Source organism: Dermacentor albipictus, chromosome 1 (genome assembly GCF_038994185.2).
Source record: "Dermacentor albipictus isolate Rhodes 1998 colony chromosome 1, USDA_Dalb.pri_finalv2, whole genome shotgun sequence".
Taxonomy (NCBI): domain Eukaryota; kingdom Metazoa; phylum Arthropoda; class Arachnida; order Ixodida; family Ixodidae; genus Dermacentor; species Dermacentor albipictus.
Window position 1 is genome coordinate 154,439,310 of NC_091821.1, and position 20,262 is coordinate 154,459,571.

The 20,262-nt window shown below is 39.8% G+C and overlaps 1 protein-coding gene across 2 annotated transcripts in view; it reads left to right on the plus strand.

The window, feature by feature from the left end:
* Kua (Plasmanylethanolamine desaturase Kua) overlaps positions 1–15,665 on the plus strand; it is a 123,685-nt gene extending 108,020 nt beyond the window's left edge. For both annotated transcript variants that reach the window (XM_070527733.1, XM_070527750.1), the window contains exon 5: positions 250–15,665. In XM_070527733.1, the coding sequence (XP_070383834.1) occupies positions 250–507 (258 nt within the window). In that variant the 3' untranslated portion in view covers positions 508–15,665. The remainder of the gene's footprint in view (positions 1–249) is intronic.
* The last annotated feature ends 4,597 nt before the right edge of the window (positions 15,666–20,262 follow it).

A 20,262-nucleotide genomic window follows, 5' to 3' on the forward strand; every position in this document is an offset into this window, starting at 1 on the left:
CAGCATTCCTGCAATTTTAATTTTTCAGCTAAAGGCTGTTCTTATTTCACCGCTTTTTTTTTGCTTCTCCATTACTGTGCTAGGGCCATACTACCTGCGGTTAACATTTTTGAAATATGCATTATGGAATGTGCAATAACTAAATGCAGCACTCCTTGTTTAGCAAGAAGGCAAGCCATAGAATTTCAGATTTTCAGTGGTTTGTTGATTGTGGCACACATATGGCTCCCACTGTTTTCTTCATTGCAGATTCACAAGTGGTCACACACATACTTTGGACTGCCACGGTGGGTGACTCTTCTTCAGGAGTGGCATGTGGTGTTGCCCCGACAGCATCACCGAATCCACCATGTGGCACCTCACGAGACTTACTTTTGCATCACTACTGGTTGGCTCAATTATCCATTGGAAAAACTCCACTTCTGGCCAGCGCTGGAAGCAGTCATCTCTGCCTTTACAGGCTGCCGGCCACGCTCTGATGACCTCCAGTGGGCGCTCAAAAAGTGACCATCCATATTGATGCTACTGAACTCTTCCAGGATAGTGGCCATCAGCGGCCATTGCCCTCAGCATTGCACCTGCTGCTTGCTTGACTCTGGACTAAAAGCATGTAAAAGGTCCGCTGGCCCCTGGGTGACTTCTGGACATTTGTTTATAGTGCAAGGTCTAGTCGGTGCTTGGGGGTGTCTGTTGACAGTGTTTTCAGCAGCTGCCATGTGCAAAACACCTTATCCAAGTCAAAAAGCATAGGCATAGGAGAACTTATGGTAAATGCAGGATGCAATGGTCACAGTGGCAGCCGCTGCCATTTTTGCCAATTCTTATATGCCGTGCACAATGCTGGCCTTTAACATGCAACATGTCAGCTTGAGGTTTCCCTACAACTTGCCATAGGCATTTCTTCTGTCACCATGAAGGACCTCTGTGCGGCTTTCTAATAGACTAAACTGATGCTGGTCCTTGTAGGACAGCCAAATAGAAGTGGCACTTTGTAAGATTATATAAGAAAAGCATTAAATGCAAAGCGAATGGTATTTTTCCAAGCAACATTGCATTTTGGGGATTAATGCAGTTTGGTGGGCTAAACCGCAACAAAAGCAATCTCTATCTGAATTTTTTATACCTGTTGAGGTTTTTGCTAAAGGAGTTGTTTACACTGCTGCTGTTATTTTGTTTCTGTCTTCATTTGAAGTAGCACTTTCTTTCTTTTTTTTTTGTCTATTCACTGGTGCTATTGCACTCGAATATACATAGATCTCATTAATTGAAGCAAGAATGGTCTTTGGTTACTGATCTCTATATAACTGCTTTTATGCCCATGTTACTGCAGGATAACAAATACTTTAGCTCTGTAATTGAATTAGTAGCACAACTTCTGGCTGCCTGTACAGCACATTCAACTTATTTCTCTGTTTCTGACCTTGCCATTTTGTGCATGTTTACATGTCAGCAGCTACAGCAACCAGCTTTTGTGTACGTAAAAGTATAATGCCTAAATCACTTACCAGCAGTTATTCTTGAATTAGGTCTTTACACTTGAATCGAGTGTTAATCAGCTTGAATAGCATTGTTTGAATGTTCCAGCTAGATTTAGTGATCCATTGACTACAGTCCTTCACTTTGACTAAACCCCACTTCAGCATCATATTTGCACTCAGTGGGCTTGAGCAAGTTGGAGCTTAAAGTTACCTTAAGCTGCCCGTTGCATGTAGAGACCTATTAATATCAGTGTACACCTCATACTGTAAGCCTTTCCAGAACTTGAGGTCTTGGCTATCACTGTGAAAAGATGCAGCTGATAGAAAAATGCTACTGTTTGACTTAGGTGCATAGTCATATACACAAGTTTATAGGCTTTTCAGAAGGAAACCAAGGCACAAATTAATGGCTGAAGTGGTCCAAGGTGCATTAAAGAAGCCGTCCACAGCTTCTCAAGCTGTCATCACTGTCACAAATGATAGCAAATGACCAGGCTCAAGCAGGAGCTTGTCTCGATCTCTACATTTAGGTACAGCCTCATCAGAACATTTCAGCACTGATGGTTCCGATGTGTAGGGTAATTTTCCACTTCAAAAGAAAAATGTGATCTTTGTTAGCAGCATTATGTACCACTAATTTCTGCCCATCGTAGAAGTGAAGTTGTTGCCATCATTGTCTTTTAAGTGGCTACAAATAAGGAAAGCATTTCCAACAAATTTTTGACATGGCAATGCCCAGAGTCACAATGGCTGTTTCATGTTGCATGGTAACCAAATTTTTTGGGCTAGAGTACATTCACTGAAATGTAAATTTCAGCAGGTGACAAAATAGGACACATTTCAGCTGGCATTATATGAATCACGCAGCATAAATTTGACGCTGTGACACTAGGTGATGTGATGACAGATATATGTCTGAGGTGCGTTTCTTGTGGCTACTACATTTTTTTTTTTTTGGGGGGGGGGGGAGGAAATGTGGCAAGGCAGAATATTTCGGCACTGATTTAGAAAGTGCAACAGGTATCTTGACCAAGATTACTCGTCAGATCAGAGTGCCATATCAACATAAATGTTTATTTCTTGTATATGTGTCTCGCTGTACATGATTATTGCATCTTGCGTTCAAGGACAAACACAGGCACAATGGGAGGTGGCTGTGTAGAATGAATTATGAGTGAGAGCAGCCTTGCTTTTCAGGCAACATCATACCTTGTGTGACCTTGACTGTGCTCGGCAGTTGTGCAAGAGTACATGGCACAAGAAGAAAGTATGCACATCACAGCACTACACTCACAACTTAAGTTTACAGAGAGTGTGTTTTTTACGTTAATGTTCATTCTGAGTGCAGCATTCCTGCTTGTTTGCCTGCTTTTCTCTTTTTCATTGTGTCTTCTTCTGTCATAGATCAGTATGACTGCCTTTAGCAATTTGCCCAATTTCTTGCTCCGTTGAACTTTTTGCAACCTAGATGTTAGCCACACTGCTCAAGCAGAAAGGTGAGCAATAGTAATACCATAGTGGCTCTTGTAATTTGCAGCCGCACATAGCCTTTCAATTCAGAACATTACGGGATCCTCAGAGCCCCTTTTATTTTTGCAAATTTTGCTGCCACAGCACTTACCAAGGAAAAATTACTGGACATACTACACCATACAACTGCTGTATTGCACTTATGGGTATTTGGTTGGTCTTCAAGAATGACTATTTCTTTCAATTCCTGTTATTATCTGGCACATGATTGACCACAGTAAAAAAAAAAAAAAGAAAGGGTAGGAAGTGGAGTAGAAAACATCGCTGCAAATCAGTCATTACCATTTACCCTTTCTCTGATGCAAAAGTCAGGCAAGTATGCTTATGGTAGACAAACATCTCTTGTGTGTTTGGTTTGCACTGTGCCTTTTCGAGAAACTCTTTGCTGCTGTAGCACCCAACAAGAAATTGTAAAATATTTTATAAATGTTTCACTAACTCACACTTAATCTGTGTAAGCCTTCAGTACTCCATCCCAAGTTATGGTGGTATGTAGTGAAATATATGGGCCTGTGCATCTTGCCATTTGCCAGTGCATTTCCTACATGCACTCAGTCATTTAAAACAGTGCAGAATGTTGAGATGCACTCCAAACTTCCCTGCAGTACGAGAGAACCTAGAATGAATCTGATACATGTTGCTGCACTTTATGTTGCATGTTGCTGGCTAAGGCTTCACTCATGTAACCATGAAGTGTGGAAATGGAAGGAGGAAACAAATTGGCTGACAGCGTTCACCATCATACATATTGCGTGTAATGCAGATGTTTTGTGGCCATTCATTGCATGTGAATTGAACAGGCAAAAATGGTTTGCTTTATGGAAAATCAGCATAGTAAATCTAAAAGCATAAGTAAAGTTCAAATATGCCAGTAATGTTCCAATTCATTTGGAGAAAAAAAAACAGGCACTAGTTGGTTATTGAGTTAGGTGATGTTTATATTGCTATGGAACAACCGCCACAGTGTGGTGGCTGTACATCAGCAGTATAACTAGAGACATCTTTACAATGGAACCCCCGATTATATAAGAGTTTCAGGCCACAATACGACAACATTGTGTATTTGCGACTCATGCAATATTAAGGACAATAACTATGGTTGTTAGCTTCACTTTCATATGACAAAGGTATGTGAAACCGCTAACGAGCTTCTGAACTCCTTATAGTTCCTTGGAATTGCCTACGCCCCGAGTCCTTAAACAGGCAAAAGTACATCAAGGAGCTGAAAGTGACAAGAAGTTTTGAAACCTTTGTCACCTTGAGATTTATTCATTTCTACTGGACTCAAGTTTTTTCAGCCATCCAATACCACTCTAGGGCTAAACAAAGGCCAGCAGCATCAAAACCTTCAGATGCCATAAAAGCCTCGCATGACACAGCATGTGCATCTCAAATAGCTAGTTGGCATTCAGTGATGGACGTGCCCCTCAACTAGGGTGGACAAGAGCAAGTGCCCTTAGTAGAGAAGTCTGAGTATTAAAAGAGGCAAAAGAGCCAAAGAAAAGTATTTGCTTTAGAATGTGAGGAAGAGTAAAAAATCAATTCAATTTATCGAAGGAATGATGCACCTGACGGCATGTATTTATTACAGTGAGGATATTTAGGTAGAATTTGTTGTTTCGTTGTGTAATTCTGTAGAGAACAGAGCTGGTGACTGGATCATCTGTAGCAGTAGTACAGATGGCTATGTATATGCTGACTCGTTATATGTTGGCTCATTATATGTGTGCTGTCCTGTTTTGAGCCGTGTCGGGTGGTTATGTAGTTTCTGTGAAACAGAAGTCTGCTGGAGACTTGGAGCAAAGCCGCTTCTACGGTAATGATGAAGCGGAGATTAAAAGCAGGAAGGAGAAAAGCAAGAGATTAGACAGAATGGCAGAAGAAAGCAACTGGGGTGTTTCATGCTGCTACTAAAAAGTGACTTGTGGTCACTTCCTTATGTAAATGATCCCTGGTGTTCATGAAGCTAGCTATGGCCTTCCATCTTTGTCTTCACTCTTTTTGGTTTGCCACAGTTGTGGCATTTCTGTGGGGCAGATTGTTTGTCGTACAAGCTAAATTCTTAATGAATTGCTTCCATGGACTGTGACAGGCTTAGGCTGAACCATTGTAAAATGAAAGACATTGTTTAAAGCTAGGAGGCATAATCAAGGTTCCAATGTAATGTCTATTCAGAAGGGCAGCTTAACAGCATACTTTGTGACTAGTGTGGCTTTCAGAAAATGGGTACTGCTAATGAGAGGCAAATATTTAACTATACATCAATATATTGCACTATATTCTGCACATTGCAAGGTTTTGCATAAGTGTATGCACCATTTAAGGAGTAAAGCTGGATAGCTTAAATGTGGTAATAAGGGGGGGGGGGGGCATCCAGACAAAAATTTTATTTTATTTTATTTGTTATTATTATTATTTTACTTACGTTAATTTTTGGAACTCAGTACGGCATAAAAAAGTGTACTGAGGCCAACTTGTTGAATGGCTTATATTTTTTTTATTTATTTACAATTTCGTTTCAGTATAAAACCTTGACTTTTTGGTATTTAAAGAAATAGAGAGGAAGCAAGTCTAGCTTGGAGGAGCAGTGATAACCTTGCCAGTGGCGAACACGCTTGCCGCTCCAAGATATGGTCTTCTTCTCCAAACATATTTTTGTAGAGCAGTTATGAACCAGTTATTAACCTTTAAGAATGATTGACTTCGTCATTGACAGTATAACATAATTATGTATTGGGGATCACTATAGTGGTAAAAGGTAATAGGCAGAAGCAAGAACTTCAGAAACAGTTTTGGTCTTGTAATGTCTTCTTTAGTTTTGAACAAGTGTGAAGAATTTTGAATGCAAGGAAGTAACTTGTGACAATTCATGCTATATTACTACTGCAGAGGCACTACCCACCGAAGTGCACCAGATTCCCTTTAAAATGACCATTTAATGCATTTGCACAGATTAAAGCCTTTGCACACATACACAAACTAATTTATTCAATATTAAGAATAACATACTTTTTGTGAAGCCAAATACCGAAATTAGTACATATATAGATCCTGCAATCATAATTAAACATTAGAGAGTCTCACTTTCTAATTTGTGGTTATGATCTTTCATAACCAGCTTAAATATATTAGGTCCTAACAAGATCCTTGGTTTCAGTAATGTGTACGTACAAAAAAGCTCTGATCTGCTTGTCAGTGTGTTCCTAAAAGAGGAAGATGCTGTGTGTGTGCATTGCTTGCTGGGCAAAAGAGCTTACATTTTTATCTACTTTCCCATTGCAAAGGAATTTGCCATACACTTTTTCACGCAAGGGCAAGAGGTGGTGCAGAGCTCCATTTCTGCTTATCACAGACATGTTTTGCCAAGTAGCTTGCGAAATTCTCCAGTTGCCTGCCACAGCTTTTCTTTTCTTCTTCTTTTTGATCTTGTTGCAATTCACTCTTACTTGTTTAGAAAAAAATGGTAATTCGGATGTCAAATTTTCAGGTGGTCTGGACTGATAGATTCATTTGGATTTGTAACTCTTGTTCAAACTAGAAGAGCAAGCTAAAATATGTATTGTTGTTTTTCATGTAATAGCATTTAATCAATTTTGGCAAGCAGCTTTTCAATTTTTCTTCAACGTTCGAGTCATACTGCTTATTTGTACATGTTTTAAAAGGGTTGGGTAATTGTCTGCCCAATTTCATCAAGTAGCCCTGATATGGTATCTGAAGTTTGTGTGATGGGCTTCCAACACAGTTATACCATTAAGGACATTTATTCTTATCGCACACATCAGGTCGCAAGATTCTCCAATCCTTTGCTCTCTGTCCACATCCGCACAGCTGACCTTTGTGTGATACTGAAGTTGTGTTATAGTTTATTTTATGTTGTAAGTTACAGGGAGACTGAAAATAATTGGTTATAGACCACTGCACTTAATTTTGCTTACATACAAATAGGGAGTGTCAGTTGTAAACCGGAATACCAAATGTGGACCACTGGTACCATGTGACAGAATGGTGCTTGCAGAGACAGCACTTTGCCACTTTGTGATACCTCGTTATGTCTTAACTGACTCTAGACAAGGCAAAGCACCAGTCCAGCCCTAAATGTAGCCACACCTCATTATAATGAAAGGGGTTGCCACAAAGTAATGGATATAACTAACAAAGTAATTGTAATTCTCCTTGAAATTCTCATAAAAATACATGCATAGAAATCACATTTTAACAAAGCAACATTTTTAGGCGGTATAACGAACCATTTTTAGTTAAGAAAGATTTACTGCTCGTTTTGCACCAATCAGGCCAAAATATGGCAGCGTGCCAGCTACGCTGCTTGCAACTCATCTGAATCAGCAGTTAGAAACTCCTGCAAGCTTTCGGCTACCATGCAATGTGTCAAACAAGCCACGCTGCCGATCTGGCAATTACAGACACGCTCTGCTGCTTCTGTTTTGCACCGCACTTTCCTGCTTTCTGGTACACATAGCATGTTGTGCCTTGACCCAAGGAGCACGTGGCTTGTGATACAAATATGTGGTATATGCTGTGTCATTTAACTATGGTTGCGATAGTCTGCTGCAGATGTGCAGCCAAGGGACCTTATTTTGTAATGATCCATTGAATTTTCAATTTTTTTCATTTTTTGTCATTGGCTCTGACAGAGCTGCACCACCAGTATCAGGCACTCAGTGCAACAAATGATCAGAATAGAAAATGAAATGAATTGTTACAAAATGATGACCACTGCTCATGTTTTTAGTGATTGCTCGGTTTATCAGCATTTCTTGAATGTGCCGGCAGAGTGCTGCCAGCCTTCGATGCAGTGCAACACCCATAACTGAACACTAATGTAAAGAAATGCTGTTTTGTTCTTGTTAAGAGTCTACTTTCACATGGTGATGATCATTGTATGAAATCGTAGGCTTGCAGTGCTCGGTTGGCACAATCAAGACACATTGTAAGACGCGTTATATAGCTACTTCACTGCACACAATCACAACAAAGATGGATTAACATTGAAAGCTGCATTAGAAAAAGCAGTCGTCTTCCTGACCAAGGTGTGGCAGAAAACAATCTTTTGTAGTTGTTTAGTGAAGCGCAGAGGGTTTTTGCATCGGCTTACCCAGTAGTTACTGACAGCACACCCCTGCCTTTCCGGGTGACCAATGTCGGCCGTGAGAGCAGACAATCATTATATTGATGTAATGGATATAACAAAGTAACTACGGCTCCCGATACAATCTCATTATAGGAAGTCTTTACTGTATACATATGGAGAGATTCAAGTGGACCTAATGTTTTCAGTCCCATTTATGCAATTATTACTGCAAGTATGCACTGTGCTGATGTGACAAAAAAAAAACTTGTTACATCATCTTTCTTTATGTGAATACCTATGCAGTACTATTTTTAATAGCAGTAACCTAAACGAAATGAGGATAGACTCGTTGCAGGCATAATCATGCGTCAAGCTTCATTGTACTTTGAGATTAGATCATCCACCTCAGGACACTTCCTTGACAATATAGTGCCTCGTAATGTACTTCAGGTTGTAACTTATTTTTTCTGACATTTTTCTTTCTTTTTTTATTTGTTGAACATTTGACTCTTGACATAAGGATTATTCAGTGGTACAAGAAACAAAGTTATGGCAACAACAGACAGTCTAAAAAACTATTTATGTTAAAAACTTTCCTGCACTGTCCTGTGTATGCACAATTCACACGGAACTACTCAAGCTTGCAATGAGCAAATCCCTATTAATTAGCAGGTGCAGTTCACTTTGTGATTGTCACTTAAATGCTATACCTTTGCAAATCTAAGCACCATTCCTCTCCATCCCCCTCCCCCCTTTTATTCATTTTGCTTTTGATGACCCAAGTAGAAGGCACCTAGATTCATAGCAAACAAAGCATCGCAAATTACCCTCAAGTAATATTTCTCTATGCAGAAACTCAAAGTTAAGCAGCCAAAACTTTATTTCAATGCAAGAAAAAATATTTAGCTTCATTGTCACCACACGTATTGTCATCACCAGTGCTGTTAACTGGCATAATTTCCTCCGTGTCTCCATTTGATCAGCTGCGCGCCTACTGCACTTGGTGTCAGATAACAAATTTTCCATGGTTTCATGGTGCTGGTTATGATGCAGCATCTTCTAAAATGGTTTGCCACAACTATGGTATGGGAGACAAATGTAATTTGACTACAAATAAAGCACTTAAGTTCACAATTTCTTTTTGTGCCAGGTGGGGTGCTTTTTTATACTAAATATAGAGTGAGAATGTAAGGAGAAAATAGAGAACATTATTGTGTTATTCCACCTCTATGGCAGAAGCAAGAAGTAGAAATTAATTTCTCATTCTTGATGTAGTGCAGAGCTAAGTTAACATAGTAATTTTTATGCTGATAGTCTGGCTTTAATGGTAACTTGAAAATTCTATTTACAGGAGGATATAGCTGGTAAGATTTTTTAAAGGGGCCATTTGGCAGTGCCATAAACATTTTGTGGTTTTAAGTGCATCATGTTTTTCTACATCTAGAACAACTTGCACTGGTATCAGCTTGTCATAATCAGTTATCAACTGATCATGAAAACTTTTAGAAAGTTTTTTTTTATTATTCTGGTACATATATGAAACTTGGCATCATAGGGATCTGCTGACATTACGATGTCATGGTTTGTCTATTGCCCCTTGTGTGCTTGTAGGTTGCTGGATGAAACATATATTGCACAGAGAATAAAAGATATCTAATGCACTCGGGCAATTCGAAAATGAGAGCAAGAGACTTGATACGAAGGATGAAACATCAGGATCATCAATGATGTTGCACTCCACTCCATGTGTTGAAATTTAACGAACCAATAAGATGTTTTCTTTGTGTGTCAGATTAAAGCAATCATGCCGCATTGTTTCAGGCCTATCTTGTTCTGCCAAAAGTAACCTTGCATATGAGGTCACTTTCTTCCCATATTTCAAATTGCTTTACAATCCCTTTATGTAGGCATAAATAACTTTTTACTGGGCACATTGTTTTACCTGCTGAGTATTTCTGCATCATCAGCTCCTGGGCCACATCTTTGAGTTGTTGAATTATGATTGAACAGCTCAGTCAAACTATTAATTTCCTACCACTGTCAGCCTACTTAGTCACAGCACAGAACAGCCAACCTTTCGCTCCCATTTCCTAAGCTGCTTAAGAGAGCAGCAACAAAAGGGAGGCTTTCCATTTAACAATTGGCGTAATTCAGCCGCAAATAGAAAAAGCTGTGAAGCAAGTGACAGGTAACAATGTAAAGTACGAAAGGCAGGATTTAACTTTAACTTAAGATGGTCATGAACGTTTGGGTTCATTAGTCTACAAACAAACACAAGTGTCAGCAAGCTGGTTTCGAAGACTTCAGTCTTGTTCGCCTTTTATACTGCCATAATGCATGCTTATGCACAGCACAAGAGGTGTTGCAAAAAGTAACGACACATCAACTGTGTTTATTGAGCTAAAATCCTGGGCATTGCAGAAGCATCCTTAGGGAGCTTTTTAACACTTTAAGGTATGCAGTAGCTCTGATTTAATTGGGAACTAATTGGTAACAAGGCGGTGATGCCATTAATTTTCCGCATAATTAATTAACAAGCAGGAGTTGCATTTTTGTGGTCATAGTGTCAGAAATTGACAGAAGGGTTATGAATCAGTATGGGGGCATGTGTGTGTATAATTCATTTAAATTGGCAGACATTGAAAGAACATTTCAATGAAATCTAAAAGAGAAACGGGCAGCACAGACTTGGCTAAAACCATAAAGTAAATCATCTCGCCACAATACATTAAAGAGCAGGGCACTGGCTTGGAATATTATTTCTAAGTGAAATATCTACTTGAACAAGTAGACATACTAATGTATTATTTGTATGTCTCTTTAGAATATACTTCAATACATCGGGTTTGCCATAACATTTTGCAATGCCCTCAAGGACAGCTTTTTCAGGAATAGCACTTGACACAGAATGGACAAGTGGCCTTCCCTTACTTATCTGAGAAAGAGATTTACATTTAAAACGGGCATGCTTTAGAACGGCCTCATCAGTTTTCATTCTTGTTTGAATGGCACGTTAAAATCCCCAGAATGGCATGCTGCCACTGACTTCAGCTTTTGCAAGCCTCATGACATTAAACACGAACAAGAGCAGAATAGTCACTGAAGTTTTGTTGCTGGTTTTTTTGTGAGGTATGATTATATGACTAGAGAAATTGCCTTTCTGAGTTTAATGCCCAAATGTTTGCATATGCTCTTATGTACATTCACTTATCATTGTCACTACATATTTCAACCTTAGTGCTTTCTTTCTTCTTCTTTTTTTTTTATTTTGCAAGACATCAGAAAGCAACTGTCAAAGAGAAAAATATATCACATATTTGAAAACCAGGTGGAGTTAAGTAGCTATGGTAGCTTATACAACTGCATTTACAAAGTTCCATTAGTGGTGGCCTCTTCATAACTGGCAATGTACTAGCTTTTATACCTTTTTTTACCTTTTGCGAGCAGTGCTGTATGTACGTTTTGTGTACATAGTATTGTTAGCTAAGAAAAATCATGCAAAAGTATGAAATGTTTCCATTGATTGGGCCATGCAACTTTTGACTGCATGTTGACACCTCGGTAGTGCTTTGCTCATTATAGCACTGTTGTGGATATTGTGTTAATAATGCTACTGTGATGTGCCACTGTTAGTGCCAGTGTGCTTATGACAGGGGGGAGAAAAAACTATCTTTGGTGCATCTTCAGAGTGAATGCATGGTAGTTGAAAAAAAATGGTGCAGAGTGGGCTGGTGTGGAATGTTATGTATAGTGTAATGTTCAGTTCACATGAGTGTGCCTGCACAATATAAAGTGCGTGCATGTGTGTGTGTGCGTGGAAATGTGTGTGGGAATGGCTTAGGAACAAAAGAGAATTAGCTTTATTTTTGTATTGTGAAAAATGGAAACGCTTGTTTATGAACAAGATAGACAGCATGAAGCATAGAAATGCCATGGGTAAGAAATATTTCCTCATATATGAGTGTGCTTTTTTAATAATTCTAGGAAGGGATTACTGCCCACACAGAAAAACAAGTCGTTTTTTGTCAGGTTGGCTAGCAGTACCTTGCATTAGGTGAGCCTTGCAACCCGTGTTCCTTTTTTTTTCTCTCGCTTTTTCTCAGGTATAGCACCACAAGACAAAATATGTTTAAATGCAAATGATTTTGCATGTGTAGTAGACTGCCTCCGTTAGTGGAAGCGGCCGCTCATATTCCATTTATCATTTCGGCTGCACTGTGTCTCACTCATGACCTAAAACTGAGAAAAAAATTGCACATCGCATAATTGCAATAGAGCAACAGCTTTGGGCTTGCGTTTCCTACTGGTAACCCCACTGGTAACCCCACTGGGTGAAGCAAAACTAGGCTGTGGTACTGTTGCTCTTAATTGATGTCGCACATTAAAGTGTACTTGTGGAAAGCGTAAAATACAAGGTGCTTCATGCCTGATTTTTTATCTACTGGTTTAACTGTGCAAAAAGATGGTGTCCTTTATTTTATGAGCCACTTTTGCAAGGCACATTGAAGTTGTGATTTCACAGCTTAACAGCTGAATGTTTGTCGTAATTGTGTCTTTTGTGACTATTTGTTGTTACATTACATTTAAACCTGATTTGTATGAACTTAAGGAACTCCATAATATTTTGTGAAATCACTTAGATGTCAGCTTTGAATTCTTCCATCATTCCATGCTAGAAATGCTGATTAAATGCACATTCATTAATTTCCAGTAGAATGAGCTTTACTGAAGTAGCATTTATATTATTAAGTAGTCCCAGTTGGCTGTTTCAAAAGTTGAAATTGTTTACTCTGCACTTGCATCGAGGTGTTTTGTGGTAACATGGTCCCAAATGTACTTTTAGTAGACTCGGGCTAGCCTAATTGTGTGGTGGTAGTTGGTACAGGAGCTGCAAGCACCACTGTGTCGTCAACTTTTCAGTGTCTGGTTAGCTTTCATTGCACTTCACAGGCCGGAAGTACAGCAATTGTTGCTTTAACAGCATGCAAGACGTTTTTACTCTTCCCCACAGTTATTAATTGAGGTCTGACAAGCTGTTGCTTTACGTAAAATGAGCTTTTACAAAGTTTGCTCAAGGAAAACACTGCAAATTTTTCACACACACAGCGTTGGCATTCTTGCATGTCTGTTCCCATTGGCTTCAGTAAAAAAAGAAAAGGTAAAGAGAAAGTTTTTGCTGACAAAAATAACCTGTTCTTAAAGAAAAAGACTTATTAAGCAGAGTACCATGTTAATGTGCCATATTTCATTGGCATATCACGGTGGTATACTAATTTAAAACATGGCAGCATTCTGAAATGTATTAATGAAGCTAGCACAGATATTTTTATCCAGTGTGTGTACTGGTGGTGGCCATAATCAAAGATGCTCTATCTGTGTACTCGTGCAGTTTTTAACCATATGCCTTGGACATCCATACTTGCATTTGTTTTGTACTGAAGGTTTCAGTTGCACTTTAGGGTTTTCATGTGTTTTCAGCTTTGTTTCAATTCCCAAAGTGCCGTCACTGACCCCAGCTTGTCAATTCTCTTCCATTCAAATATGCATTGGACAAGCTGGGCTTGTCCATGGGTACCTCATCTTTCTGTCTGTATGCTCTGCTCATCTGACGTATGATATCCTGAATGTTGGCAGTGCCATGTGTTTTTGCCTGCTTCTCGTCAGAGATGTTTGTAGAAAAAGCGAACTACGTGTGCTGCCAGTTAGCATTTAATGAGCCTCACCCATGTATAAAGTGCACCCATCTTTATTGTAAAAAAAAGTCCTAAAGGAAGCTCAGCTGTTATGTTGACCAGTGTTCTTAATGGTAAAAATTGTCACTTAAGAAACTAAGTACTCTTAGTGAAAATTATTATATAGAGGGTATTTACAGATGTCATGATTAGTCTCTTTTGTTATGTTGTAAATGCTTGTGTGCCATGTATGTCATAAATTTTTGTTTTATTTTGCCAGAACGACAGAAAGCTGAGCAAGTTTGTAAGTATGCATGGTTTGAAAAGCCAGTCATAGAAAACACAGACAAAGAAGGAACAAAAAGAGAATGACTGTAGTGCAGGTACATGAGGAAGAATAACACGAAATAACATTCTTTTTCCCCATGTAACTGCATTGCAATCATCCGTTTGGAAATGGTCTATTAACAAGCCCAAATGGTCACAGCTATAAACAAAAATGACTACACAAACACTGACCATCAACTGAAAGATTGCACAAAAGCAGAAACGAAGGAACACACAAAACTAAAAAAAAAAAATATCGCGTTTTACGTGCCAAAACCACTTTCTGATTATGAGGCATGCCGTAGTGGGAGACTCCAGAAATTTGGACCACCTGGGGTTCTTTAATATGCACCTAAATCTAAGCACATGGGTGTTTTCGCATTTCACCCCCATCGAAATGTGATCGCTGTGGCCAGGATTCGATCCCACGACCTCGTGCTTAGCAGCCCAACACCATAGCCACTAAGCAACCACAGCGGGTGACACAAAGCTATCTGTGCATGCTCTATGGAAGGCATCTTCACCTGTCAATTATGGGCACATGCATTCTCAACAAATAAAGGTTCAGGAATGACAATTCTTGATTATGAAGGGTAATTCCTCTTCATTCCTCTTTTGCCTATGTTTTTTATGTTTGGCTTTTCAAACCACAAGTTTTTATTTTGTTAGTTCCACTGAGTTCTAATCGGTTGAAGCTGTACAGAGATATCATTGTCCAATCAATCTGTTTAATAGTGTCTCCTAATATGGCAGTGTACACTTATCCATGCAACATTTTGCAACACGGAACTTGTAAAAGAGCTGAACTTGGCCTAGACATACAACCTGTAGATGAGGGAGGCACGGAAGAAGTGTTACACAGAACAGTGCATGCATACATATGCAGCAAAGGAACTCTGCTTTATCATGGTGACCGTCTTGCCAAAAGCTTCTGTGTGTTCACAACCTAAATTGACATGTGCTTGTGAAAGATAAGTCTCGGCTTTTATATACCCTGTTTTGTTTACACCATGCCACAGAAAACGCGAATGATGCAGTTGACTGAGAAGCTTGTCTTTTTTGTGCATGTATGGGTTTTGCAACAAAATTTGGCTTCAAGTGATGTGTTGTGCCTGGTAGTTGGTAGCTGAATCAGCAGGAGTGAATATTTTTGTTTCCGTAGGCGCATTACACAAGCTGGTCTTCAGTCCCTTTCGAGTGGTGTTGAGGTGGCAAATGGTGCAAATGCCTGCATATAAGCGACTTTTGTGATCTCTTTTTATAATGCCCATCAGTGTGCTGAGGTTGCAAGAACAGTGATTGTGATGTGCACTATTTTTCTACGGGCGCGTTGGCATATTTTCATGCAGAGGAATGCTTCATTCAATCATAGTGTCATAGGGTCTTCAAGCATGTTTCCTGTACATGATGAAATGTGCTGCTGCATGACAGTGGTCAGCTCCACTCTGCTACGCAGCTTTTGTTACTAGACTCATGTTGGGGGTCTTTAGATAAGCTCTTGGAGTATATTTGTCGCTTACAGAGCCTTTTTGAAAATTGGGCTACATAAATAACAGGTTTCAGCACGTGTTTTGCTTGTTTCTTTTTCTCCCATAAAACATATAAAAGACCAACAAAGTCAATTTGCTTATCTTAATGCTGCCTCCTTGGGCTCAATACTGTTCAAATGGATCATGAAGATAATTATTTTCCATCAGATGACTGTAGGAGAGGGGCACAATGAACAGTAGAGCTAGAGGTTGTATCATGGAACGCTGACAACGTTGTGTGATAAGATGGCATACTTTCTGTATATGTGCACTAACATTCAAATAAGGAATATTATTTACCTAAGCATGTCACTGTGTGGCCACTTTTATTGCAAAACAATTTATAGTCACCACGATCTTGCAGTATATGAAACCATTTTGACTGAAAGAAAATTGCTTTCAGGCATACTGAAGCACTTACAAACTAGCCCCCTCCTCCCAAGTTTATAATAAACACATTATGGCAATGTACAACATGGAGCAGATTTTATGCAATGTTTTTATTTAAAAAGTTTTAAACATTTCAGCAAACACTTTGGTTGCCTACATATATGGTCGTTGGTTAGAATGAAATAGCACATGCTACTTATGCAGCTGCTTGATTGATTTTTCACTTGGTATTTCATGCATCAAACAAATGAATGCCTATGTGCTTATTGGTTTTTGTTAGTACAGCAGCACAGCTCCATGACGATACTCATTATGTTTTCACTGTGCACATTAGTTGTCAGCAGTACGAAATATTAAGACACCCTTTCAGTGACCAAATGTTCAGATATTGTGTAAAAAATAATCTGTACACATAATCTGGCGAGGATTTCCTGCTTTATATCTTCGGTCGAAGTTTTTAGAATGTTTAAATTTTCAGGATGTTGAAGCAGTTGCGGGAGACTGCTTACACATAAAGCGTCAAGTTATTTCAAGCGTTTTAGATTTATGAAAAGATGTTTAAAAGATTTTTGGAGGGTCTTTGTCTTAGGTTTGCCTTTCTTGCTGAAAGTTGCAGAAATTTTTTGTTCCTATAGTCAAAGGTTCGGCAGGAGAATTTCAAGGTCTCTAGGCAAATTCAAACTATTGCGCCCCGCTCCAGAGCCTAACTTATGTGCATGAAATAAACAAAAATTTCAGTCACTTTGCAAGGCATAAGCCATTGTTATAGAAAAAGTCAGCCCAAGCTTCTGGGTGTTACTTTGTTCTATGAAAAGCTGGCGTTGCATTCTAACAGAATCCAACATTGTCTGTGACTTGCTGGTATTGTACTGCTGGTGAAACAAATTGGTGAAATGGGGTCAAGTGTTATGAGGTGCGCTGCACTCTTCCTGAGGTGCCACCCTCTGGCGGCCACCTCTTTAGCCTACAGGACAAAATGCCCCTGGTGTTATCCCTTTCTCTGCAAGTAAAGACATTGCCCAGCACAATGCGTTGGCGGGTTAGTTGGTGCGAATCCATGAATACTTAGTTTAGCGCAAAACAACAGACACAAGAAAGACACCCCCTCCCCCCCCCCCAAGACAAGGTGCTACTCTCAACTCTTGTGGGTAGAGAGTTGAGAGTAGCACCTTGTCCTGGTCGTCTTTCTTGTGTCTGTTGTTTTGCGCTAAACTAAGTATACATAAAGACATTGCCATTTCATAAACCATTTGCCGTAGGTTTTGCTGTTGTACTCTCCAAATGCTAAAAAATTTATCAATGGTCTCATAACTGCCAGTTTAGATGAAAACTAAATTTTAAAAAATAACTACCTTTTAACTACGTCCACTTGAATAAAAACAGAGGGATCAAGCTTAGCAGCTGATCTAACAATGATGTGCCAGCCGCACGAGATTTTTGACCTTAGCCTCGGTCACACTTGAACATTAAGGCCAAGGACTACTGTATTCCATTCTATGACATGCGATATGGTCTTCCTATGTTCTCAAGCCACCTGTGGCTGAAGTGAATGTATACAACATCCATCGCAGGCTAAGGCACAGTGCCGCTAGCTTCCAAGTGCCTTACATTTGCATTTGGTTTCTAACTGTTGAGCTGTACACATTTGCACTGTACAAGTAACTTTCAAAGTTGCCAACCTAGCTCGTATAAACAGCACTGTACACCCTACTAGGCCAGAGGTCAGTCCAAGTCAAATAAACACTATCCCAGATTTAAGATAGAGCCACTCAGCTATTCGAGTCAATGGCACTATAGGAAAGACATTCAGCGTAGTATATACTGCCCAATATGGAGTGTGCATTACATAACAGAGTCTAAAGAAGTGGAAAACGGTAAACACTACAGTATGTGACCCTGGAGATGTACTACATGATCAAGACAAGGATACAAAATGTTCTGGAGCAACAATTGCCTTGGCTCCCATCAAAGATGACTCCCATCAGTATGACAGGTATCTAGATACTAAACCCAAATATAGTGACCAGATCTGCTGCAGAGGTACGATTGCTCTCGATCTTATCAGCATTTATTGACGATAAGATCCTCAATTATCTTGCCCATGTGATGTAACCATTAATCACACAATATGAACATTGAGAATTTGGCTCTCACCTGCATCCAACACGCACTGAAGAATGCTCTTTTGCCTTCACCTAGCTGAATTGCAATACCATCCGAAGACACAGAACAGCCTGCTAGTGTTATAAGAGTGAGCTAAACCAACATAAAGAAAAGCAACACAACATTAAATTCCAGTGGTTTTTGACAGTCATTCACAAAATACATTTCAAGGTAAAAAAAAAAAAGTGCATTTCAGCACATCGGCATGACGAAGCATCCTGCAAAATTTAGAGGTACCTATAAAGGAAAGTTATAACAGGATGTTTGTCATCGTACCTCTTGTTTGCATGTCTCGTAAGGTACAAAACGCGATCATTTTTTCAGCACTAAAATGGCAGACTTGCAACTAAACATAAACATATATAGAGTGATGCACATTACATGAATGAGACCAATAGCATATTGTTTGTAGTTGCCGTGAATTATTCAGACTATTGTTCATTAGTTTTGTTTAATTATGCAAAACCTCAAATATTTTTTTAGGGCACAAGTCATTTTTCAAAGATTGTAGAGCATGCTGAGAGATGCCCCGTAAAGTTGTTTCCATGATATCTATTACATGGATCTTTTTGGGGGGCTCTGAAGAAAGCCCATGAAGCATTAAAAAGTTAGTGACGTTTTACTTTGTGAACGCGAGAGACACAAGCATTATGGGTGCTATAGTGCACAAGACTCTATCAGCCCTCAGTGCGCCTAGACGCTTACGCTGTCCACATCGCAGGTCGTATTCAAGACAGGGCTTGCATGGCCATGCCATATACAGCAGTCGCCAGAGTAGAACGCCCCCTTTAAACATTCGCTTGCTAACTAAATCAACTACTAGCATGATGTCAGTGTGTACAGGCAAACAAAAACACTTTACACTTGATGACCGCGGACACTCGCTGTCAAAACGCTGGCATGAGGAATCGTGGCAGCAGCAGCGAGCAAAGTGACCTTTGTGGTATGTACGTATCACTTCAGCGTAAACTGAGCGGTGAGAACACAGCGCACGAAAAGCTAAAAGCCGTCTGCCCATCTAGACTGTGCCCCCAAAGCGGAGGAGAGAGCTAAAGATAACTGTTTATTTAGTTTCGAGTGAGTGAACATTACTACCAGCCATTTCCTTAAATTTCGCTTTCAAGATAAAGCCCACACAGGGTCGAAACACATACCCCCTTTCCCCTCCCCCAGTGCCATGCGTGCAACAAAATACGGTGCGCTTCAACCCTTGCGCACATTGCACGCTTTCCACAGTGTATGGCACACAAGGATGATGTTATCACAAGACGAACCTGATACGCCTGCATCGCATACAAAACCTGTAGCAACTGCCAGATGAGGTCAATCCTGTGCACCTCTGCCTACCTTCATCCTCCGCAACTCCGGACGCTTCGCTAAAGTGAGCTAGAAGCTAGCTCACTTAATTTTGCCTCGATCGTTTCTCCTTCCCCCTTCGCTCCTACACTTTCCTCTAGGTGGCATTACTTTGCCATGCGCTCGTGCTCCTTTGTACTTTTCCCAGCGCGCGATTTTCTTCACCTCCAGGCACTTTCCTTGTTTGCTTGCTTCATGGCTTCAGACAGACAATGCCGATTGCACTGGCTGGCCAGTTACGCTTGCACGTAAAAAAAATGGCATCACTGCACTCTTGCACACCTGTTGCGCACTCGTGTTCCAAAACAACAAAGTTTGCATTCCCATTGCCAAAGAAAGCGATCAGCCACAGCGTTCGCCAGCACCTTCATTGTGAAGACTGCAATTCACCAGAGTCCTAAATGACAAGAGGAAGGCCATTGCTGAACACGGACGCAAAGACTTTTGTTGGCTATTTTTGTGACAGGCATACGAGCATTGTACGAGCATCTGCAGCTTCTTCAACATGGCTCATGTCCTAAAATGAATAGTTAGGATTTTGCATAATTAAGTGTAACCAATTAGCTAACTATAATCAAACCAAAAATATAGTCAATTTCAAGACAACTACAAACAACATCGTTGGTCTCATTGATCTAAGTTGTACTACTCTATATTTAAAGATTGTTTCAAGTTAAGAGAAATATTCAGTATATGCAGAGCACTGTCATTCAGGCAGTCCTTGAACA